Source organism: Microcaecilia unicolor, chromosome 7 (genome assembly GCF_901765095.1).
Source record: "Microcaecilia unicolor chromosome 7, aMicUni1.1, whole genome shotgun sequence".
NCBI classification, from domain to species: domain Eukaryota; kingdom Metazoa; phylum Chordata; class Amphibia; order Gymnophiona; family Siphonopidae; genus Microcaecilia; species Microcaecilia unicolor.
The window spans coordinates 39,980,976-40,005,995 of record NC_044037.1 but is presented as its reverse complement, the minus strand read 5'-3'; the positions used below and the strand labels follow the sequence as shown (position 1 = coordinate 40,005,995).

The window sequence follows — 25,020 nt, the reverse complement described above, 5'->3', positions numbered from 1 at the left end:
GCAAAGTGATGCACTTAGGGAGTAGAAATCCACGGGAGACGTATGTGTTAGGCGGTGAGAGTCTGATATCTATGGACGGAGAGAGGGATCTTGGGGTGATAGTATCCGAGGATCTGAAGGCGACGAAACAGTGTGACAAGGCAGTGGCCGTAGCTAGAAGGTTGCTAGGCTGTATAGAGGTGTGACCAGCAGAAGAAAAGAGGTTTTAATGCCCCTGTATAAGTCGTTGGTGAAGCCCCACCTGGAGTATTGTGTTCAGTTTTGGAGGCTTATCTTACTAAGGATGTAAAAAGAATTGAAGCGGTGCAAAGACAAGCTACAAGAATGGTACAGGATTTGCGTTACAAGACGTATCAGGAGAGACTTGCTGACCTGAACATGTATACCCTGGAGGAAAGAAGAAACAGGGGTGATATGATACAGACGTTCAAATATTTGAAAGGTATTAACCTGCAAATGAACCTTTTCCGTAGATGGGAAGGCGGTAGAACTAGAGGACATGAAATGAGATTGAAGGGGGACAGACTCAAGAAAAATGTCAGGAAGCATTTTTTCACGGAGAGAGTGGTGGATACTTGGAATGCCCTTCCGCGGGAGGTGGTGGAGATGAAAACGGTAACAGAATTCAAAAATGTGTGGGATAAACAAAGGAATCCTGTTCAGAAGGAATGGATCCTCAAAAGCTTAGCAGAGATTGTGTGGCAGAGCCGGTGGTGGGAGGCGGGGCTAGTGCTGGGCAGATTTCTACGGTCTGCGACCTGAAAATGGCAGATACAAATCAAGGTCAGGTATACACAAAAAGTAGCACATATGAGTTTATCTTGTTGGGCAGACTGGATGGACCGTGCAGGTCTTTCTCTGCCGTCATCTACTATGTTACTATGAAAAAAAAGAGTTGATGTCACCTGGCCAGTGCTCAGGCTAAGTAGGACTTTACAGCTGGAAAAAAAGAAAAAAAAATTTAAAACGGGGGGGGGGGGGTAGAGGGGAAGGTGCATCTAGCCTACTATCCTGTTTCCAACAGTGGCCAATCCAGGTCACAAGTACCTGGCAGAAACCCAAATAGTAGCAACATTCCACGTTACCAATCCTAGGACAAGCAGTGGCTTCCCCATGTCTGTCTCAAGAGCATTTGGACTTTCCTTCCAGGAACTTGTCCAAACCTTTTTAAAACCCAGATACGCTAACTGCTATTACTACACCCTCTGGCAAAGAGTTCTAGAGCTTAACTATTCTTTGAGTGAAAAAATATTTCCTTCTGTTTGTTTTAAAAGTATTTCCATTTAACTTGATTGCGTGGTCCATAGTCTATGTACTTTTTGAAAAGGTAAAAAACTGATTCACTTCTCGTTCTACAACACTCTGGATTTTGGAGATTTCAATCATAGCCCCCCCCCCCCCCCCAACCCCAATCCGTCTAACCTCTTTTAGCCTTTCCTCATATGAAAGCAGTTCCAACCCTTTTATTATTTTGGTTGCTCTTCTTTGAACTTTTTATAATTCCACTATATCTGTTTTGAAATACAGCGACCAGAACTGAATGCAATACTCAAGGTGAGGCGGAGCGATACAGAACCATTATAGTATTCTCAATCTTACCATCCCTTTTCTAATAATTCCTAGTGTCCTGTTTGCTTTTTTGGCTGCTTCACACTAAGCAGAAGATTTCAGTGTATTCTCTACACCACCACCTAGATCTTTTTCTTGGGTGCTGATTCCCCCCCCCCCCCCCCCCACACCCCCAAGGTGGACCCTAGCATCAGGTAACTATGCTTTGGATTATTCTTCCCAATGTGCATCACTTTGCATTTGTTCACATTAAATTTCATCTGCCATTTGGATGCTCAGTCTTCCAATTTCCTAAGGTCAACTGGCTCACCTTTATCCTGTTTATTCAAGCCATCAAAGAAATTAAGCAAACTGGTGAGGCAAGACTTCTTTGGCTGAAACCATGTTCTGTCTATGTGTTGCTTAATTTTATACTTTATAATAGTTCCACTATTTTAACCAGCACCGACGTCAGGCTTACCGGAGTGTGTAATTTCCTGGATCTACTCTGGAATCCTTTTGACCACCCTCCAATCTTCAGGTACTATGGACAACTTTAATGACTGGTTACAGATCACTACCAGATCAGCAATTTCATATTTGAGTTCTTCCCGTACCCTTGGACACATGCCACCCGGTCTGGGTGATTTACTACTCTTTAATTTGTCGATTTGGCTTAGTACGTCTTCCAGGTTCACCCAGATTTTCGGTTCCTCCACACCACCACCCTTGAAAATCATTTCTGGTACAGGTATATTTCTTACATCTTCTTCCGTAAAGACTGAAGCAAAGAATTATTTCACTTTCTCTGCTATGGCCTTGTCCTCCCTGAGTACCCCTTTTGCTTCATCATGATCTAACGGTCCCATGGATTCCCTTGCAGGTTTTCTGCTTCTGATGTACTTGGAAACGTTGTTACTGTTAGTTTTTGCCTCTGCAGCAAATTTCTCTTCATATTCTCTTTTAGCCTTATCAATGCTTTGCATCTAGCTTGACACTGCTTATGTTGCATATTTTCTTTATTTGGGTCCTTTTTCCATTCTTTTGGCTCTAATAGCCTCTTTTCACCTCACCTTTTAACCATGCTGGCTGTCCTTTTCTCTTCTTTCCACCTTTGTAAATACGTGAAATGCATCTGGTCTGGGCTTCCAAGATGGTATTTTTAAACAATGTCCATGCCTGATTTAATGTCCTAACCTTTGTAGCCGATCCATTTAGCTTCTTTTTAACCATTTTCCTCATTTGCTCATAGTCGCCCTTTCGAAAATTAAATGCTGCTACAGTAGGTTTCCTTTGTGGCTTCATTCCAGATAGTAGTTTAAACTTGATCATGTTATGATCACTGTTTCCCAGCGAACCCAACACTATTACCTCTCTATGTCCTGCACACCCCTAGGAAAGATATACAGTGCAAGGGTCTCGGACCAAAGAAATATATGCAGTTAACCGGATTGTGCACTTAACCGTTGTGACCCAAAGAAGCTTGACATCTGATAAACATATGTACAGTATACAGTCTCCGTTAACTGATGTTAGGCTTACTTGAAGTAATCAGTCATAGTCCTCTGTACACTCTTGTGTCTGTGAGTTCCATAGACCACGTCTGCCAGACGGTGAAAACTGTCATAGAACTGACATCCAGTGGCCTCCAGATAGGCCCGCACAGTGTTGAGACTCTCCAGCGCTCTTGTAAAAGTGACAGGAGGTTGTTGAATTTCATCAGCATGTGCCTCGCTGCTCATTTCATCATCTGTTTCATCATCAGCCATTGCCTGCATGTAGGCATATATCTCGACATCAGTGCTGTCAGCTGTTTGTAGATCTTAATCAACAGCTACATAGTGATGAAACTCCGCTTCAGTAACACAGGCTGGGATGTCAATAGCCTGTTCATCTGACGCGTTTGCAACAGCTGGATCTGTTTTGTCCCTCTCCACATCTCTAACAAAGCTTGCCCGCTTGTAGCAGTTCACAATGGTTGCCTGTGTAACATGATTCCAGGCTTCTTTCTGCATATGTAGGGAATCCAACAGTGATAGATTACGAGCCAGTTCAACAGCATGTTTATCCTTGCCAGTCTGGTCATCCATAATGCTCATCAGACAACGTAGCACAAGAGCCTGATGTTGTTTGAAATTGGTTATTATGCCCTAATCCATAAGTTGGATCAGAGAGGTAGTGTTTGGTGGCAGGAAGACCACCTTGACATTAGACAGCCTGACATCATCACTGTGTGCAGCACAATTATCACAAAGCAACAAAATCTGATGCTTTTGTACCCGCATTCTAATGTCTAACTTCTTTAGCTACTGCTTCCAAATTTCACCAGTCATCCATGAATTTGCGTTAACCTCGTATGACACAGGAAGTCGCTTAATATTCTTGAAGCAATGAGGCTATTTGCTCTTTCCAATGACGAGTGGTTCTAACTTCTCACTGCCATCCATATTGCAGCAAAGGAGGATCGTCAGTCGGTCTTTCTATGTTTTACTTCCTGTAGTTTCGGCCTGTTTGAATGCAAGTGTTCCATCAGGAATCGCTCACCAGTACAGACCATTTTCGTCAGCATTGAAAATGTCACGAGGTGCAAACTCGTTCAAGATGGTAGGAAGAACTGAAACAACACAATTTTCAGCACCAAAGTCATCAGCGTCTTGTTTTTCACCATGCTGTTTCTTGAATTTTATGTTGTTCCTCTCTTTCCATCTTTCCAACCATCCAACAGTGGCTTTGAATTCAGTTAGTCCAAGACTTTCAGCTAGCTGATTAGTTTTCTCCATAAGCAGTGGACCACTGACAGGACACTGTCTGTTCCTGACTTGAGAAAACCACCGAAGAGCATCTTCTACATCCTCAGCTTTTCCCGCCCGTTTACGTTTCCGGTGTGGATGTGTATTGTTTTGCCAGTCTTCCAGAAGCTGGTCTTTCTGCTTCAAGATACGTGAAATTTGATTGGGATTGACACCATATTCTTTAGCAACAGATGCTTGAATGTGTTTGTTTTCTAATTTTTTAAGAAACTTCTATTCATTCAGCCAGTGTTAAAGTCTTACAGTTGCGCGACGACTCCAGTGTACACTCTTAACATTCTTTTGCTTATTCTGCCTGTGGCAGTTAACAAGATTTCAAATTTACTGATCCTTTGTCATGGGCCAATCAGCTTCCATATTCCATGCGTGCGCTTATGCGGAGTCTTTCCTGCAGAGGAGCAGTCTTAAACCATGCATATAAGTGAATCTTGCACATCAGTGGTGCGCTAAACCGTAGTTTGTCCCCATAGAAATTGATGGCGCCAAAAACGGGACCGAAGTACACCATGCAGCTAAACAGAGCATTCGTTTCTCCGACGTGCACTGTACTTGGTAGAAAAAGAAAAAATATAAGGAATAAAGTCAAAATTCCCCATGAGGGAAGGACCTAGATGAGACAAAAAAAAACAACAACATGCTGAAGAGAATGTCAGGTGAATAGTTTATAGTTTATTCATGCTTTCTAAACCATAAAAACAATAAAGACAAAAGGAAGGGTAATAGCAAATGGCAAACCTTAGACAACTGGTACTCTGAAAGCCTGTGAAAATAACCAAGTCTTCAGTGCAGAGTTGAACTGCTTCAAGGAGGAAGTACTACAGACCGCAAGTGCAAAGAACAGTGTCTAGTGGATTCCAAGTAGAGAGCTGCATGGCTTCCGTCCCCGCGGGAATCCCGCGGAACCCGCGGGATTCCCGCAGGGACGGAGGCAGTTCCTGCGGGGTTCCCGCGGGGATGGAACCAGTTCTACGGGGTTCCCGCGGGGACGGAGGCAGTTCCTGCGGGGTTCCCGCGGGGATGGAACCAGTTCTGTGGGCTTCCCGTGGAAGTGTAAGCTGCACCTGCACCAGCCTCTCATCTACCGAATACCAATTTATTTGAGTGCTCTCCTCCTCCTCCTCCTCTTCTTCCTTGCTTTAACAGCATAAATGTGGAAAGTCTTCCATTAAGGAGGTGGTAGAGTCACAAATGATGACGGAATTCAAAAAGGCGTGGGATGAACACAGAGGATCTCTAATTAGAAAATGGAAGTTATATAAAAGCTAACCTTAAATGGCTGCATGTGTGTGGATGTGTCAAGTGACGCTTAGATGGCGACTCTGGCTGTGATGAACTAGGGCTGATACCTGGCAGACTTGTATGGTCTGTGTCTCATACATGGCAATCTGGTGTAGGATGGGCTGGAAAGGGCTTAGACAGCAACTTCAGTGGCTGGAACATGAGGACAGTGCTGGACAGACTTTTACGGTCTGTGTCCCACAAATGAGAACATGAATAGGCTGGAGTGGGCTTCGATGGTAACTCCAGCAGTTGGAACATAAGGATGGGGCCAGATAGACTTCTGTGGTCTTTGTTCCAGAAACACGAAAGAAAGACCATAATCAAGTATATAATATCACACTCGTTGATTTAATGATGAATTGATCATGAGTGTGACTATTGGGCAGAGTGGATGGACCGTTCAGGTCTATTTGCTGTCACTTACTATGTTACCATTAATCCTCTTTGCTCCCAGGCTGGTGCACAGACCTCAGCTCTGACACAGGCACGAGAATCAGATGTCACCTGACCTACTGGCGCGTGCATGTGGCGGCCTCTCAGCACCCACTGCCAATGGATCAGAGACAAATCTTACATGTGCACACCAGAGTGTTCCAAGTTCCAACTTCCGTTCCTTCCTTGCCTACAGTGCTGTGGCTCAAATCCAGAAAGAGACTGAGGGAGCTGACTGGAACTTTCTTTTATGCACTTTTAAATTCTTACGGGGATGGGTGGGGATGGGTTAAATTCTTACGGGGACGGGTGGGGACGGGTTGGGATGGTTTAAATTTTTGCGGGGATGGGCGGGGACGGGTAAGATTCCAGTGGGGATGGGTGGGGACGGGTAAGATTCCAGCAGGGACGGGCGGGGATGGGTAAGATTTCTGTCCCCGTGCAACTCTCTAATTCCAAGTAAGCAAATTTTGGACATGGAAGAACCAGACTATGATTGTTAACCAAACGGAGGACACTGGTTGGAGAAGAGGAAATAGTAAGAGAAAAGAGATAGTCAGGTGAGCCTACACGAAAAACTTTAAACGTTAAAGTAGCAACCTTATAAATGATACATTGCTGGACTGGTAAACAATGGTACTGTTTTAATAATGGTGAAGTGTGATCATAGTGGTGTGCATGACAAAGTAAGTGATTTTTGGAGAGTTTGTAACTTCTTTAGTGATGATTGGAGTAAACCAGCATATATGATGTTACAGTAATCCAGACAAGACGTGAAAAAGGATAATATGAGCGCTTGTAACTGATCAGAATCAAAGAGGTGACGAATAGCCCAAAGTTTCTGAAAATTTAGAAAAATAACTTTAGACAGGTAAGAAATTTGTGGTACGAAGGACAAGGATGAGTCAAAAATGACACCTAAATAATGAAAACTGGGTACAGGGGTGACAGGAACTCCAAACAAGTGAATAAGCATAGATGCTGGTGTTAGTGCATCAGAAAACCAGCAGGCAACAGTTTTATCTGTATCAAGCACTAAATGATGTTCCTTTAACCATAAGGCAACTGAATCCAGACAAGCTTGTAAAAGCAGGACACAGAAGGATAATGAGGATGTAGGGAAAAGTAAGAAAATATCATTATCAAACCATGTACTGATATGCCAAAAGACTGAATCAAAGATACTAAAGGACTGAGAAAAAGATTGAAAAGAAGAGGTCAAAAGGATAGATCCTTGGGGGACACCACAATACAACTCCTGTTTAACAGAGATAGAGTCACAGACGCATACCTGAAAAGACTGGTGGGACAGAAACAAAAGTGTACCACGATAGTACTGTGCCTGAAAGACCAAGAGCTGTGAGATGAGAAACTAGCATTGAATGATTTATAAAGTCAAAAGCTGCAGACAGGTCCAGAGAGACTCAGACAGGAAGGCACCCATGTATGGGCGGTAAGAGCACTGCCTTAAACTCAAAGTGAAACTACATTAGGAAGCCCACACTGGGATCTGTGGATGACATCACCCACATATAAGACTATTATGGCCTGCTTGTCCTCAGAAAACTGGTATTAAATCTGGACTGTAGACATGCAAAATAACAGTGTTTTAGTTCAACGATAATGCTTACTTTTCCACGGCCGATCGCTTTTGACTTGTTCCTTGGGAATTTAGCCCCATTTTGGTTTCCATTCCAGTATAGACAGCTACACCTGCACATAATCAGAACATTTCGATAACATCTGAGGTGCAATTTCTGCAGTTTGTTGCACAGATATGCTATTTTATTAAGGCTGCAAGGTTTAAAGACCCATCCTGAAACACCCTAGAGCCATAAAATAAGCATTTATTGAATCCAGATGTATATTTGTGACTATACTGCTGTACAAAAACCTTTACCGTAGATCCTCTTGGTGTCCTTCAGTTTTGCTCCCTTCAATAATAGGTTTTCATGTCCTAAAGGCCTAAGGGACAAAATGATACATAATTTTGGCACATTTCTAGAAAATATAGTTATCCAGTTTAAATATGCTGAACAAAAATCATTTTTTATTCATTTCTTTGAAAAATTCATCTGATCTCATTTTGGCTTCTCTCTGAATACATTTTTAACTGCCAGTTAAAAATAAATAAAACAATTCTACACCCTGATAGGAGACAGGTTTTACAGATACTATTTGTTCTTATACCACCATTCCCTCTCAGATTAAATTTTCTGAGCCTATATTAAAACATTTTTTTAAGGAAAGCACCTCAACACCTCAATATAAAACATGACTGATGACCCACCACACCAAAAAGTTTGCATTTTAGATTCAGACTAACCTTGCTATGTACTCTCGATTCTGGTTGTAAATATTCAATCTTCCAACAAATCTGCAAACAGAATATGAACTTAATAAGATTTAAATAAAGTCTACAAATTAAATCAAAGGACAAACAGAATACAGTTGAATATGAGAGGTGGGGAGGAATGTCTCATTTGGCTAAAAAAAAAAAAAAAATTACAAACCCCATAAGCACTGTCACATTGGGACAGACCAAAAGGTCCATCAAGTCCAGTATTTTATTTCCAGTTGTGGCCAATCCAGGTCACAAGTACCTAGCAAGATCAAAAGAGTAACATTTTATGCTGCTTATCCCAGGACTAAGCAGTAGATTTTTTCAAGTCCATCTTAGTAATGGGTTATGGACTTTTCTTTTAGGAATTTGTCCAAAACGTTTTTAAACACTAACTGCTTTTACCATGTTCTCTGGCAACAAATTCCAGAGTTTAATTATTTTGAGTGAAAAAATATTTTCTCTGATTCGTTTTAAATGTAATACCTTGTAGCTTCCTTTCAGTCCTTGTATTATGAAAAGAGTAGCAAGCAATTTACATCTACTTGTTCCATTACACTCAGGATTTTATAGACCTCTTATCTCTCTTCTCCACACTCTCTTCCCCCAAGCTAAAGAGCCCTAGTCTCTTTAGCCTTTCCTCATAGGGAAGTCATCACATCCCGTTTATTGCCCCTTCTCTGTACTTTTTCTAATTCCACTATATCTTTTGTGATATATGGGCACCAGAATTGCAGCCAATATTCAAGGTGAAGTCACACCATGGAATGATACTAAGGTATTATAAAATTCTCTGGTTTGTTCTCCATTCCTTTTCCTAATGATTCCAAGTATTCTATTTGCTTTCTTAGCTGCCGCTTGCACACTGAGCAGAGGGTTTCAATGTATCAATCCTTTTCCTGGGCAGTGATTTCTAATATGGAACCCTGCATCATGTAGCTATAGTTTGGGTGCCTCTTTCTTACCTGCAGCAGTTTGTTCTTGCTCCAGTTTCCCAGTCACATAAGGTCCTCTTGCAATTTTTCACAATCTTCTTGTGATTTAAGAACTTTGAATAACTTGTATTGTCAACAAATTTGATCACCTCACTCATTTCTGTTTCCAGATCATTTATAATGATAAAAAGCGGCAGACTCAGCACAGGTTCCTGGGGAACCACACTGTTTACCTTTCTCCATTAAGAATATTGTCTATTTAACCCTACTCTGTTTCCTATCTTGCAACCAGTTCTTGAACCACAATAGGGTACTACCTCCCACCCCATGCCTTTTTAATTTCCTCAGGAATCGTTCATGAGGTACTTTGTCAAATGCCATCTGAAAATCCATATACACAATATCAACCAGCTCAGCTTCATCTATGTGTTTATTCACCCTTTCAAAGAAATGTAGCAGATTTGTGAGCAAAGATTTCCCTTGGCTAAATACATGTTCGCTTTATGCCATTAAACTATGTCTACATACATGCTCAGTAAATTTGCTCCAATTTTCTCCTTTTAATAGTTTATCATTTTGCCCAGGACTGACATCAGGCTGTCCAGTCTAACTGCTTTGGTAACCAAAGCTAGGCATTAAGTGGCCACCCTCCAATTTTCCAGTACAGCAAAGTACTTACCTGTAGCAGGTATTCTCCGAGGAAAACAGGCTTTATATTCTCACAAGTGGGTAACATGGTGCCACGCTGCCGGGTCTGGAGCTTATAACAAGCTTACCAGAAATTTGTGGCGTGAGAGACACACTTCACCACACATATGCGAGTGCATTCCTGCCCGCCAAGAGAGAGCACTGTTACCATAGTTAAATACTACAGAATAAAAAAGGGAAAAAATAGGAGACAACTCCAAGGGGAGGTGGGAGGATTTGTGAGAATATAAGGCCCGCTGTTCTCTGAGAATACCTGCTACAGGTAAGTATTTTTGCTTTCTCCGAGGACAAGCAGGCCATTAATTCTCACAACTGGGATATCCCTAGAATCCAGGCTCACTGAAAACAACAAAGATTGGTCAACTGGGCCCTGCAACAGCAAGGACATAATTCAGATTAACCTGAAACTATATAAAAACTGAGAGTGCAGTCTAAAACAGAATAAAATGGGCCTAGGGAGGTGGAGTTAGATTCTAGACCTCAACCACATTATGCAACACCAACTGCCCGAATCAACTGTCACATAGTATCCTGCTCAAGGCAGTAATGAGATGTGAATTGTGTGGACTGAAGACTGAAAACCACGTTGCAGCCTTGCAAATTTCTTCAATGGAGGCTACCAAAGCAGACATGGCTCTGACATTGTGAGACTTGACATGACCCTCCAAGGTCAGCCCAGCATGGGCATAAGTGAAAGAAATACAATCTGCCAGCCAATTTTGACAAACACAGAAAGGAAGACTGAATTTAGAATAAGGATGCATGCTAGTATAATGCAAAAGAAGTACTACACTTCCTCTCCTTAAAAAACAAAACAAAACATAGTAGTATGAAATACTCTGTTCACAGAAAGCTTGGCATCCAGAAATGTCACTTATGTAGCATGAAAATTGAAAATCAAATTTGATCATGAGATGGCAGATTTAAATTTACAAACTCCTCCATCGCAGCTGTGGTGTCCTTCCAAATTTGAAAAATATCACCACCACCAAACTACAAAAGAGTAAAAAGGAGATGAATAAATCCCACTGTATCTCAAAGGCTGACTTAAATAAATTAGTGATGGAGGGGGCAAAAAAGCCCCCATTTCAACTCCAGAAATTTGCTGATAGTTATTTCAGTCAGTCATTCAGATCAGGAAGAAAGTAGGCACCAAATCGGGACAAGGAGAATCTTAAAAAATTGTTTCAAAATTGTCAATACCTCCCCATTGAGGTATCCGATGTTATCAACAAAGAAGAAGATCCAACATCACCCAAATCATTCAATAAATTCAAAAAAAAGTGTAGTATCCCTCATAAAAAAGACTTAGATAAAATGCGGACATATCCACATACTTGCAAAAAAATGGAATGTAAAACATTGGCATTGGAGAAAAAGTTGACCCCTATTAGAAAGAGGAAAAATGTTTACATGTTGTTAAATTGGGGGGGGGGGGGGGGGGGACCAAAAACCCTTTCAATATGGAGCTGATGGGATGCCATAGTGCTGGACATGGAGATGAAAAAGTGATAGGCTTTTCAAGATATTTGAAAGTCTTATTGGCAATCCCTTGCCCCTAAGGATCACAAGCACTGCTTAATAGATAGCACAGCTGGTCTTTCAAGCCAGAGCCATTTGTCCCAAGTTACACAATGTCCTTTTTCCCTGCTTTCACCCAGCAGATAAAGAATTACCAGTGTGAATTATTGACCCCCTTTTCATAAACTATCCCTTTAACTCTACTGGAATCGAGTAGGGCTGGAATTAGTGTTTGGGCAAGTAACCTTGTCACTTAAAGCATAGTTTCAACAAACAAGCAGGACAGACCTTTCTCTCAGTCCTTGGGGGAATAGGCAAGCTAGAAGGTTGGGACCCTGGGATCCATCTTCATTCTGGGAATATTTTCTTCTCTCTTCCTTTCTGCTACTCTTAATGAACACAGCTACTTTCACTGCAACTCCACATCTCCTTGATGTCTCCTGGGAGCGGTAGTTCTTTCAGGAAACCATCCTTTTCTTGCAGCTCCCATTCTAAAGGTAGAGCCTGTATTTGTGTCTTAAAGGGAGGAGGGCTCCTTAAGAACTTTCCTAGTCTTTCCCTGCCCTGGGATGTATTTTAATTACAATATGCATTTGACCAGAACACCATTTATTTAATACATTTGTATCCCGTGCTTTCCCACACAGGGCAGATTCAATGCAGCTTACAAAGTAAATATAATTATAAAGTCATGTAAGGAGAATATTACTAACTGTAGTAAACATAGCTATAAAAAGGTCTTAAGAATAAGTGAGATGAACATGGAAAGGTGGAAAAAGATAGGAATAAGCAAAAGGAAAAGGAATGGGAGGGGCGTGGTGTGGTGTAGGGAAGGTGGTGAAGAAAAGACTAGGGGATAAGCATGAAGGAGAACTGGGAGACATTTTACTGTATCAACCACAACTGAGTGGCAAAATTCTTGTTTAATTTCCATTCTCAACTCTGGAAGGTTTAATTTTGTACAGAAGCCAAAAATATGTTGCCAGGTTGCATGTACTTTTGTGACAAACTAAAACAAGAAATGAAGTGGATATACTGTTTGAATGAATTCCAAAATATCTATTACAGAATGTCCCTTACTTGTACAAGTCAGGTTGGGGTTGCTCACATTCAATTGTGGCAAAAAGAGTATCCACCTGGTCTGGACGGGAAAGTGAAGCAGTCTCTTGCACAGCATAATAGGTCTAAGTAAAAAGGAAAAAAAAAAGTCATAACCATTTCATACAAAAGCACAATGTTCAGTTTTAAATGGAGATTTAGAAAACATTTAAAATTCATGTATATGGACATCCTAAAACACAGATACTTACCTGAAAGCAGGTATTCTCCAAGGACAGCAGGCTGATTACTCCCACAGTTGGCTCAGCGATCTGTGCTGGCCCGGGAACTGGCATTTCAAATATCAAAATGTTTGCTAGAGCCTTCTGAGCGCGCCACGCGTCAGGCTGTGCATGCACTGAGTGTATTCCCGCCCACCGCGTGGTCACGCTCCTCAGTTCAGTGAAGAGTAAAAAGAGAGAGAAAGAGGATACAACTCCAACGGGAGGTGGGCGGGTTTGTGAGAGTAATCAGCCTGCTGTCCTCGGAGAATACCTGCTACAGGTAAGTATCTTCGTTTTCCCTGAGTACAAGTAGGCTGCATTATACTCACAGTTGGGGTATTCCTAGCATCCAGGCTCACCCAAAACAACAAACGTTGGTCAATTGGACCTCGCAACGGCGAGGACATAACATAGATTAACCTGAAACTATATACAACTAGCTAAAAGAGTACAGCCTGGAACAGAACAAAAAGGGCTTGGTGGGTGGAGTTGGATTCTAAACCCCAAACAGAATCTGCAGCACCGACTGCCCAAACCGACTGTTGCGTCTGGTGTCTTGCTCAAGGCAGTAGTGCGATGTGAATGTGTGGACTGAAGACCATGACGCAGCTTTGCAAATCTCTTCAATGGAGACCGATTTTAAAGTGAGCCACTGACGCAGCCATGACTAACATTGTGAGCCGTGACATGGCCCTCCAGAGTCAGCCCAGCTTAGGCGAAAGTAAAGGAAATGCAAACTGCTAGCCAACTGTAGATTGTGCGTTTTCCGATGGTGACTCCCATCCTGCTGGGATCAAAAGAAACAAACAACTGGGAGGACTGTCCGAAGAGCTTCATCCACTCCATCTAAAAAGCCAATGCTCTCTTGCAGTGCACGGTGTGCAAGCTGCTTTCACCAGGGTGGGCATGAGGATGGGGAAAAAATGTTGGCTGGTTTAGATGGAACTCTGACACCACATTCAGCAATAACTTAAGAGTGCGTGTGGAGGACTATTCTGTTGTGATGAACTTTAGCATAAGGTTCATCCACTACTAGAGCTTGAAGCTCACTGACCCTAGCAGCTGAAAAAACAGCCACCAAGAAAATGACCTTCCAGGTCAAGTACTTCAGATGGCAGGAATTCAGTGGCTCAAAAGGTGCTTTCATCAGCTGGGAGAGAACGACACTGAGATCCCATGACATTGGTGGAAGCTTGACAGGGGGCTTCGACAAAAGCGAACCTCTCACGAAGTGAACAACTAAAGGCTGTCCAGAGATAGGCTTACCTTCTACATGCTGGTGATAAGCACTAATTGCACTAAGATGAACACTTACGGAGTTGGTCTTAAGACCAGACTGATAAGTGTAGAAGGTATTCAAGCAGGGTCTGTGTAGGACAAGAAAGGGGATCTATGGCCTTGCCGTCACACCAAACCTCTTCCATTTAAAAGAATAACACCTCTTAGTGGAAACTTTTCTGGAAGCCAGCAAGACCCGGAAGACACCCTCCGAAAGACCCATGGGAAGTGAATTCTAGGCTCTCAACATCCAGGTCATGAGAGCCAGAGACTGGAAGTTGGGATTCCTCGTTCTGACTGATGAGGGTCAGAAAGCACTCCAATCTCCACAGTTCATCAGAGGACGATTCCAGAAGAAGAGGGAACCATATTTTATGCAGCCAGTACAGTGCAATCAAAATCATGGTTCCACGGTCTTGCTTGTTTCAGCAAAAAAGTCTTCCCCACTAGAGGTATGGGAGGATACGCATATAAAAGGCCTGTTCCCCAATGTAGGAGAAAAGCATCTGATGCTAGTCTGTCGTGGGACTGAAACCTGGAACAGAACTGAAGGACCTTGTGATTGATTTGATTGGCAAAAAGATCCACCGAGGGTGTGCCCCACACTCAGGAGATCTTGCAGCTACGCCCATATTCAGCGACCACTCGTGAGGTTGCATTACCTTGCTCAGTCTGTCGGCCAGACTGTTGTTTATGACTGCCAGATAAGTGGCTTGGAGAAACATGCAGTGACTGCACGCCCAAAGACATCTGGATGGCTTCCTGATACAGGGGGTGACATCCAGTGCCCCCCTGCTTGTTGGTATTGTACATCGCAACCTGATTCTCTGTCTGAATTAAGATAATTTGGTTGGACAGCCGATCTCTGAAAGCCTTTAGAGCATTCCAGATCACTCGAAGCTCCAGAAGGTTGATCTGAAGACCTGTTTCTTGGGGGGGGGGGGGGGACCAGGCTCCTTGAGGGTGAACCCCATCTACATGAGCCCCCCCCCCCAACCCCATAAGAGGTGCATCCGTCATTAGCACTTTCTGTGGCTGAGGAATTTGAAATGGGCGTCCCATGGTCAAACTGGATCGAATTGTGCACCACTGGAGAGAATGGACAGTCGGTGGACAGACGGATGACATTTTCCAGATTCCCTGTGGCTTAACACCACTGAGAAGCTAGGGTCCATTGAGGAGATCTCATGTGCAGATGTGCCATGGGCGTAACATGAATTGTGGAGGCCATGTGCCCCAAGAGTCTCAACATCTGCCGAGCTGTGACTTGCTGAGATGCTTGAACCATGGACAGAAGATTGTCTGTCTGGGTCTCGGGGAGATAGGCTTGAACTGTTCTCGTGTCGAGCAATGCTCCAATGAATTCCAATTTCTGCACTAGATTGAGATGGGACTTGGGGTAATTTATTATGAACCCTAATAGTTCCAGCACCTGAATGTTGTCCACATGGACTCCCGAGCACCGTCCTCCGAGGTGCTCTTCACCAGCCAATTGTCAAGATAAGGGAACACATGCACTCCCAGCCTGCATAGCAACGCCACAACCACTGCAAGGCATTTTGTGAATACTCTGGGCGCGGACACCAGGCCAAAGGGCAGTATGCGGTACTGAAAGTGCTGCACTCCCAGGCAAAATCGAAGATACTGCTTGTGCGCTGGAAGTATCGGGATGTAGGTATATGCATCCTTTAAGTCCAGAGAGCATAGCCAATCGTTTTTCTGAATCACGGGAAGAAGTGTGCCCAGGGAAGCCATCCTGAACTTTTCTCGGACCAGGAATTTGTTCAGGGCCCTTAGGTCTAGGATGGGACGCATCCCCCCTGTTTTCTTCTGCACAAGGAAGTACCTGGAATAGAATCCCAGCCCTTCTTCCCCTGGTGGAACGAGTTCGACCGCATGGGCCTTTAGAAGGGCGAGAGTTCCTCTGCAAGTATCTGCCTGTGCTGGGAGCTGAACAAATGAGCTCCCAGTGGACAATTTGGAGGTTTGGATTCCAGATTGAGAGTGTATACCAACCGGACTATTTGAAAAACTCACCGGTTGGAGGTTATGAGAGGCCACCTTTGGTAAAAAAAAAAAAACATTAGCCTCCCCCCCCGACCGGCAAGTCGTCCAGTACAGACACTTTTAGTTTGGCTATGCTTTCCTGGAACCAGTCAAAAGCCCGTCCCTTGCTTTTGCTAGGGAGCAGAAGGGGCCTTGGGCACACGCTGTTGATGGGAACAAGCGCGTTGGGGCTGAGCCAGAGTAGGCTGGCAAGACGCCGGAGTGTACCTATGCCTTGAATAGGGGGCACTCTGTGATCCACCAAAATACCTCCTACTTGAGGAGGTGGTAGCAGAAGGCGCCCAGCAGGAGAGAGAAATCATAGCATCCATGTGCTTCTTGATCTGGTCAACCAGATCTTCTACCTTCTCTCCGAAAGATTACGCCCCCCCTCGGCAAGGAACATCCGCCATTCTCTGCTGGACCGAGTGATTCAGGTCAGAAACATGCAGCCATGAGAGTCTGCGCATTGCTATACCTTGGGCAGAGGTTCTGGATGCTATGTCAAAAGTGTCGTCTGCACCCCTGGTCAGGACATTTACGACATGCCTTCTGCTGCCTGACCAGCTGGCGAAAAGGTTTGGCCTGCTCCGGAGGGAGGGCATCAACCAAACTAAAGCTGCCGCAGAGTTCCACAAGTGGATGCTCATGAAGAGCTGGTATGATTGGAAAGAGGCAGCGAGCATAGCGTCCTGATACATTTTCCTTCCAAAATATTTCAAAGGTCCTAGCTTCTCTGCCTGGGTGCGCCAAAGCATAGTCCCTAGAACTCTTGGCTCTCTTGAGGGCAGAGTCCACCACCATGGAGTAATGGGGTAACTGAGACCTCATTAACCCAGGTTCACCGTGGATCCAATACTAAGACTCTGCCTTCTTAGGGATCACGGGACCAGACAGAGGGGACGCCCAGTTTCACATAAGTGGACTTCCTGGAGTACCTTATGTAAATGAGTCATCACTGCCTCTTTAGGTGGAGAGGTGTAGTTCAGGACCTCTAGCATCTCAGCCCTGGGCTCATCCTCCACGTCTACGGGGAATGGAATGGCCTGAGCCATTTTCCATACAAAAGATGAGAAGGAGAGGCTCTCGGGAGGAGACAGTTTCCTTTTAGTTGGAGGGGAAAGTTCAGAGGGAATTCCAAAGGACTCATCTGAGAAGTACCTGGGATCTTTCCTCTGACTCCCACGAGCGCTCCTCCTTGGTGTCGGAAAGCACTTCCCTTAGTGACCTCCGAGACCGAACCCGCCTTGACGCCGAAGACCCATGGTTTCGATGACGATCTCAAGTGGCCGACCCCCCCATAGACTGTGTTGAAGCTTCCTCCGCAGACGTCAATGGAGAGTCGACCTGGGTGGCAGCCGATACCGGAGCCGCCAGCAGCACCGAGCTCGGGGACCTCACCGCAGGTGGAGGGCCAGACAGAAGCAGCAGGTGACGAGGTAGGCACAAGCACCTTAACGTCGATGAAGATGTATGCAGCAGTCCGTTCAGAAGCTCTGGAAGCAAGGCCCGAATGCGCTCGTCGAGAGCCGCCATCGGAAGAAGCTGCAGGGCCGGTGGAGCAGTCAGTGGAAGCATCGCCTGGAATTTGGGAGCAGGAACCAGACTGTTGAGAGACTGACGCATTGGCACCTCTTGTATGGAGGGGGAGAGAACCTGCCAGCACCAACCCTTCTCAGGTGCTGAATCCTTCTGCGCCCCAGAGCTCCCTGCACCATGCATCAAGGGGGAACGGTGTCAGTGCTTCTTCGCCTTCGCTCAATGCACCTCACCGAGGCTCCTCGGTGCCGATGAGGACGTCGTCAAATACCCCCCATCGCCTCGGGGTCGGGTCTGACAATGGACGGTCCCGGGGGGCCTGTATAGCAGGAAACCTCGAGGCAGGTGGAGACCCACTCGATGCCTCACTGCTTGCAGAGTGCCGTGGCCTCTCAGCAGCCACGCCTACCTCCACTCCCTACGTCGATGCGTCCCTCAATGTCAATGTCGGCGCCGCTGACCTCGGTTCCGATGCCAGACTGGACCGAGCCCCAAAATGTTTCTCTTTCTGGGCTCTTCAAGCCAGTTGGGTCCTTTCCTTCATACGAAGACAAAGGGCACATCGAGCTGGGCTATGGTCAGGCCCAAGGCACTAGATACACCACAAATGGGTATCTGTGCCTGAGATGGTCCGGTTGCACCGAGTACAGCATTTGAAGTCTCTGGGAGTCTTCGATGACATGGAAGGGAAGACAGCACCGGCTAAATCAAAAGTCTCGATTGTGCCAAGGAAAAGGGCACAAAAAGAGGGAAGGACCCGGCTGAGTAGTCTAAAAAAAACAGCCACAACGGAAACTAAAGGAAACTTTACCGGGGAAAAAAATAAACTAAAGAAAATAAAGGGAAACCCACTTTTTTTTTTTTTTTTTTTTACAAAATGGAACAAATGAGGGGAAAAAAAGGAAGAAGATGCGAAAAAACATCAAGGCTCTTTCCCGGGCACACAGAGGAGCCACAGAAACTTACTGTTGCTCCTCATGCGGAAGAAAAAGAAAAGAACTGAGGAGCGCGGCTGTGCGGCGGGCAGGAAGACACTCGCCGAATGCGCAGTCTGACACACGGCGCGCTCAGAAGGCTCTAGCAAACTTTTTGCTATTTGAAATGCCGGTTCCTGAGCCGGAGCGGATCTTCGACCCCACTGTGAGTATAATACAGCCTGCTTGTCCCCTGAGAAATAACTACTTACACTGATTTCAAAAAGTTAATTAAAAGACAATTCTGCAGCAAAAAAAAAAAAAGAATGGAGAGGTTTTTTTTGTTTTTGAGGCCTATACTTAACATCAACTGCTATGAAAACTCCAATTCCAGAGAACCCATTAATGGGAAAAAAAACTATTACGATTTAACACTCTGTTTATAAAAAAAACTGCTCCAAATGCCGAGAATTATCTACCCAACTCCAAATACAAATGAAAAACTTCCCTCCATCATTCCCTGAAATGCAGGAAATAAATACCACTCAAAATCACTCCATTTAGTGTTATTATATTAATCCAATTAGCGAAGATATTTACCTGTAGCATGTATTCTCTGAGGACAGCAGGCTATATATTCTCACATGTGGGTAACGCGGTACACACTGCCCCAGTCGGGAGCTTGTATCAAGCTTTTAAACAGAGCTCAAGTCACGCTCCACCACGCATGCGCGAGTGCCCTATTGCTCACTGTGCAAGTGCAAGAGCAACAGTACAATACTACAGCATAGGAAAAAAAGGGAAACAACTCCATGGGAAGGTGGGAGGGTATGTGAGAATATATAGCAAACTGTCCTCAGAGAATACCTGCTACAGGTAATTATCTTTGCTTTCTCCGAGGACAAGCAGACCAATATTCTCACATGTGGAGAATCCCTAGCTACCAGGCTCACTGGAAACAACCACCAATATGAACTGCACCTCGCAATGGCGAGGTCAGAACATAGACAAATCTGAAACCACATGCAATTCATCAGAAGTGGAGCCTGGGACAGAATCAAAAATAGGCCTAGGTGGGTGGAGTTGGATTCTAGAACCCAAACTAATTCTGCATTACTATCTAACCAAATTGGCTTTTACGTCAAGCAAGCTGCCAAAGGTATGCTACTTGAATCAGGAGCTGCATATCTATGGAATGAAGACTACATAGTAGCCCAGCAAATTTCCCAAATGGAGGCTAACGACGGAACCAGGGCTCTGGCATTGCGAGCCCTAAGAGGATCTTCCCGGACAGCCCAGCCTGGGCATAAGGAAAAGAAAATAAGCTGGTAGCCAATTAAAAATTGTGCGTTTCTCAATGGTGACCTACTCCGAGAGGTAGGAAAAGAAAACAAAATGTTGGCCAATAATCGCCTGTGGTCCAAGGAGTGCAGTGAATGCTCACCAGGGGCAGAAGACCATGGGAAGGATGCAGGAACGAGAATCAACTGATGTTAACAGAAGTTTGACAAGCTAAGGCAGGAACTCAGAATACATGAAGAGAATTACTCCAATGCGATGGAAATTAGGGAAAGGTGGAATCATCACCAGGGTCTGAAACTGACTAACCATGTGATCCGAAGGAACAACCATCAAAAACAAAATCAACCAGGTCAAACACATCAAGGGACAGGAAAACAAGTAGCTGAAAAGGAGCGCTTATCAATTGTGGAGATTGACGTGGAGGCGTCATAACACATACGGAGGTATGAATGGGGGCTGAGAGAAAACAAACCTGTCATGAAGCGAGCAACCAGAGACTGTGAAGAGATAAATGAATCCCCTATGCAAAGAAGAGAAGCACTGAGTATACAAGCAGGGCTCAAACCAAATTCAGAAAGATGTAGAAGGTATGCAATGAGGACCTGTGCAGGGCAAGGAGAAGATCTAGGTTCAGTCCACATGCTAGAAGGCAAACCTCCTTCACTGGAAAGCAGGAACACCTCTTAGTAGAAGCAAAGCTGAAAACGAGCTATATTGTGGAGACACCCTCAGGAAGATGCAAGAGACTTTGTGTGAAGCCATGAACATTCAGGCCATGAGGGTTAGAAACTGGAAGATGGAATGTAAAAGACTTTATTCTGTGTGATTAAGGTGAGGGAACACATCAAGCACCACGATTCTCTGAATCAGAACTCCAGAAGAATAGGAAGCCAGATCTACTGGGCCAGGAAGGGCTGAACATAAACCTGGTCTAAGAGAGAGATGAAAGGATATAAATAGAGAAGGCCGTATTCCTAGGAAGGAGGGAAACCAACAAAAGGCTGGTACAGGCCTGGAGCCTGGAACATAACTGAGGAATGGCATTATTGGCCCAAGTAGCCAAGAGATTCAGTGAAGGAGTGGCCCACAGTTGGAAGATCTCACAGATAACGCCCATGTGAAGAAGCCACTGACGTGGGCACCCGATGTTGCAATTTTGCAAGCAGGATGTTGGATTAGTCTGCAAAATTGATGGCCTCGAGAAGTACTCCCAAATGGAGTGCCCCCTTGCAAATCCAGAAAGTCCTCTGACACAGACAATACAAACTGGTGCCCCCCTGCAGGCTGGAGTACAGGGAAAACCTCCTGAAAATTGAAGATCTGTAGATGTAGGATGAAACACCAGTGGCACAAAGAAGAACCTGGAATAGAAGCACAGCCCTCTACCCCAGTGGTACACACTCGACTAAATAGGCTTTCAGGAGGGCAGACAGTGCTTCTGCAAGGAGCTGCTGGCACTGAGAGCTGATGTAAGTTGCTCTTGATGGGTAAATTTGGCAGCCTGTGGCCTGCCTCAAAGAACTGCAGCCTCCCTCAAACCGTTAGGTCGACCAGGACGGTTAATGGCACTGAAGTCATGCTCCCCTGGAGGTAGTGAAAAGCTTGCCACTTGCTGTGGATGGAGAGCTGTCTGGGGCTGAAGTGCATGCTGAGGACGAGAACAGATGTGCTGGAGTTAAGCACATGGAGGTCAGTGAGAAGAGGTGGTATACCCACTCCTCCACTAATAGAAGGGACCCCTCCCCGACTTGCAGAAAAAAAAAACATACTAGATGAAGCAGATGGTGCAAAAGACATCTAGGAGGAAAAAGTGAATCTCTTGAGGACAGTGACCCCACCAACTCTTCTCTAAAAGGGTTTAACCATCTGGCATGCGTTATCTACCAGCCTGCATTGAACGCACAAGTGAAGACAATGACGTGCAGCTATGACAGTGTGTGCAGCACCACATTGTGGGTAGAGATCCAGGAAGCCACAGCAAAAGTGTCTCTTGACCAAAAATTGTGACACACTGTTTACTGCCCAGCCAGCCGGTGAAGTGAGTTAACCTAGTCAGGTAGGAGATAGGCTGACAAACCTAGAGCGATACATAGCAGGCCCCGAAAAAAATACGCTGGTGGAAAGCTGGTAGGACTGAAGACGGAAGAACAGCCACCCAAATGAATCCAGGGAGGTAGCGTCCCCTCCAGGGTGCGCCGCAGCATAGTTCCTATAGCTTCTGGCTTTCTTGAACACGGATCCCACAAGCATGGAGTGAGGAGGCTACTGGCCTACGAAAACCATGGGAACCCTGAAACCGGTACATGGATGTGATCTCTATGGGGAGGAGCTGGACAGATAGAAGGGACCTCCAAGTCCTCACTAGAATATCAGGAAAAGGTGATGGAGCAGGACTATCACAGCTCTCCTAGAAGGAGACTTGGAGTCCAGGAGCTCGAAGAGATGAGCTCCAGGCCGATCCTCCACTCATAAGTGGAATGACAACTGCCATAACCTCACCAAAAGAAAAGAAGGAAAGGCCTTGCAGATGGAGACGGCCTTCGTTCTGTAGAGGTGAGGGGGGCAAATGGTATTCCATAAGACTTCTGCACCGAGAAGCATTGGAGATATTCATCCGACACCCATGCATCTGTCATCGGTGTCAGCCAGGAACTCCTCATGGGAGGACTGAGACTGAATCTGCCATGACACAGAGGAACCAAGACCTCGAAAGGGGGCGTCAAGGAGTGGACTCCAGGCTCAACTTTGACAAAAACTGCCGACACCAACAGTCGTGGGTGGCAATCAACACTGGAACCGCATGTGACATCAGCACCAGCGGCTTCACCACAGGCTGAGGGACATGCAGGGACAACTCGAGGCATGGCAGACGCAAGCACCCTCGGCGCCTATGCAGTCTGAAGAAAGGCAGGAACTCAGGGAGCAAGGCTCAGATGTGCCCATAATGGGACAACATCGGTGTGGGACAACATCGGTGTAGAGACAAGCTGCAAAACCAAGCAGCAAATGGTTGGGAGACCTATACCGACGATCACCAGTAATCAGGACAGTAATGTTCCCAGGCAGGCTGTCTGGGTAGGACCAGAGGCCTTGGTCAGGCTAACTTAGGTTAGTTGAATTATGGGTACTAAACTGCATTGTGCAATGCTGACAGGAAGCACCACCAATTGATGGAAAAAGCTGATTCAACTTTTGGTAAACACTTGGGCCGACTTCAGAGAACTACCCTGTCAGCTTGCTTACTCTGTAGTCTGATGGAAAAGCTTGCTCCTTTCAGTAGGCAGTAACAACTCATATTTCAGATTTACCGATACCACTGGTTCAAGGGGTGGTTTTGTGAGCAAGATCACAAATGAACTGCAGGAATTACTGTTTCAATAGATTTGTTAGCATGAGACAAGGCAACCTAGGGGTATGAGACTTTTTATAATGTACCACAGAACTGAACTTTATTTCACCAACGTGCTCATTGTACTCTTCTGGAAATCCTTGTTATGGTCCCAAAAGTTAAGTAATATTGCAAATAAAGGTTCAATCAAACTGGTGGATCCTTGACTGAGGATTGTGTGTTCAATAGCTCCTTCAAGAACTTGTAAACTAAAGGATGAAGCAATACAGAATTTCTATCAATGTGTGAACAGCACCCTGCTATCTGACTGAGATGCACTTTTACTAGGGATGTACATAGACCCAACAACAAAAGGTGGGATACTGATGCAGACCCAAGCAGTATATGGAAATAGTCTTTTTCCCTTGCATACCATATTGAATTACGACTAGTTTGGCTTTTTATTATCATGCATAATGTAGATATTTCTTGTGAACTAATTCATAGCCTTGTAGGAAAGGCAGTATAGATACAAGTTTGATAAATAAAGATAAACATAGCAAACATTTTCTAACTGAAGCTATATGATTTTCTACTGGACTGCCTTCTAGAAGCTACTTCTCAGGACAGTTTCAACAATGTCACTAATGTGTGTAACACCCACGTTGTTAATGCAAGGACATTTGGGTAAAGAATCCTTCCTCGTCTTATCAGGACCTTGACTGACTGCTGGTAGACAAGAAAATCAGATCTTATGGAGCTATAAGGATTATGGGAGCTTTGTCCTGCCTCACTCCTCTGTAGAATCTTGGATTTTAACAGAATGGGGGGGACAGACATAAATGAGTCCTATCCCCCAGTGTATAGTGAAGGTATTCATTACAAGTCTGTTTCCACTGTCTGCAACAGAACAGTAAAAATGTTTCTTGTTGTCTTCTGTAACAAAGATATCTATTGCTAAGACTTACCATTGCAGGAAGCTCTCTTAATACTTCCAGGAAGCAACATACTTTGGGAGATTACTTCATCCTATATTTGATGAATCAGTGGTTAGTACTTTCTAGGGTTTCTTTTCTGTTTGTTGTTTTTTGTTTTTTTAAGTTCAGAGCACTAATCCATTGCTGGTGCCATCAGATGATGTCACCTACTTCTGTGGCTGACTCATCTTATTATCTATAGAGAACCTCCTTTTAAAAAATACATAGTCATCAAGAGGTGCAGTGATATGAATGAAACCACTATATAAATGCATCAGTGTATAAAACAGAAGAGTCAAACGTCATCAGTTTGTCAATCTGTGTTAACTAAAAATTACAAGCAGGTACTGCATATGCATTTAAGATTTTTGTAAATTTTAAACCTAGTGAAGGTAGAACTGTCATATACATCTGCGCCTGCACATTGAGTCGTCTCAAGTTTAACTCAAATTCTTGCTAGATGCTACCTTGTAATTAGATTCTCCATCCAAGCTGGCTGTAGTAACCAAACATGTGCCACTGGCATTGTCCGATGACAAGAATATCAGATCACAAGGAAAGGTCTCATCTTCCTTCACTTCCACTATATCTCCAACCTATAAGATAAGCAACGCTTCAGTTGATTCAAATCAACAAGCCAGACTCAAAATATGAAAACAAACTCCAATACAATTTGCTTAACCTTAAACTGTTGGTGCATACTAATTACAGAACATATGAAGAAAAAAGTGCATGCAC

The 25,020-nt window shown here is 44.5% G+C and overlaps 1 protein-coding gene across 3 annotated transcripts in view; it reads right to left on the bottom strand.

The window, feature by feature from the left end:
* The window catches only part of ATP11C (ATPase phospholipid transporting 11C), a 265,355-nt gene that overhangs the window by 126,853 nt on the left and 113,482 nt on the right, over window positions 1–25,020 (bottom strand). For all 3 annotated transcript variants that reach the window (XM_030210362.1, XM_030210361.1, XM_030210363.1), the window contains exons 6-10: window positions 24,750–24,878; window positions 12,657–12,760; window positions 8,398–8,448; window positions 7,972–8,036; window positions 7,703–7,784 (exon numbers count right to left, since the gene is read on the bottom strand). In XM_030210362.1, coding sequence (XP_030066222.1) covers window positions 7,703–7,784; window positions 7,972–8,036; window positions 8,398–8,448; window positions 12,657–12,760; window positions 24,750–24,878 — 431 coding nt within the window. The remainder of the gene's footprint in view (window positions 1–7,702; window positions 7,785–7,971; window positions 8,037–8,397; window positions 8,449–12,656; window positions 12,761–24,749; window positions 24,879–25,020) is intronic.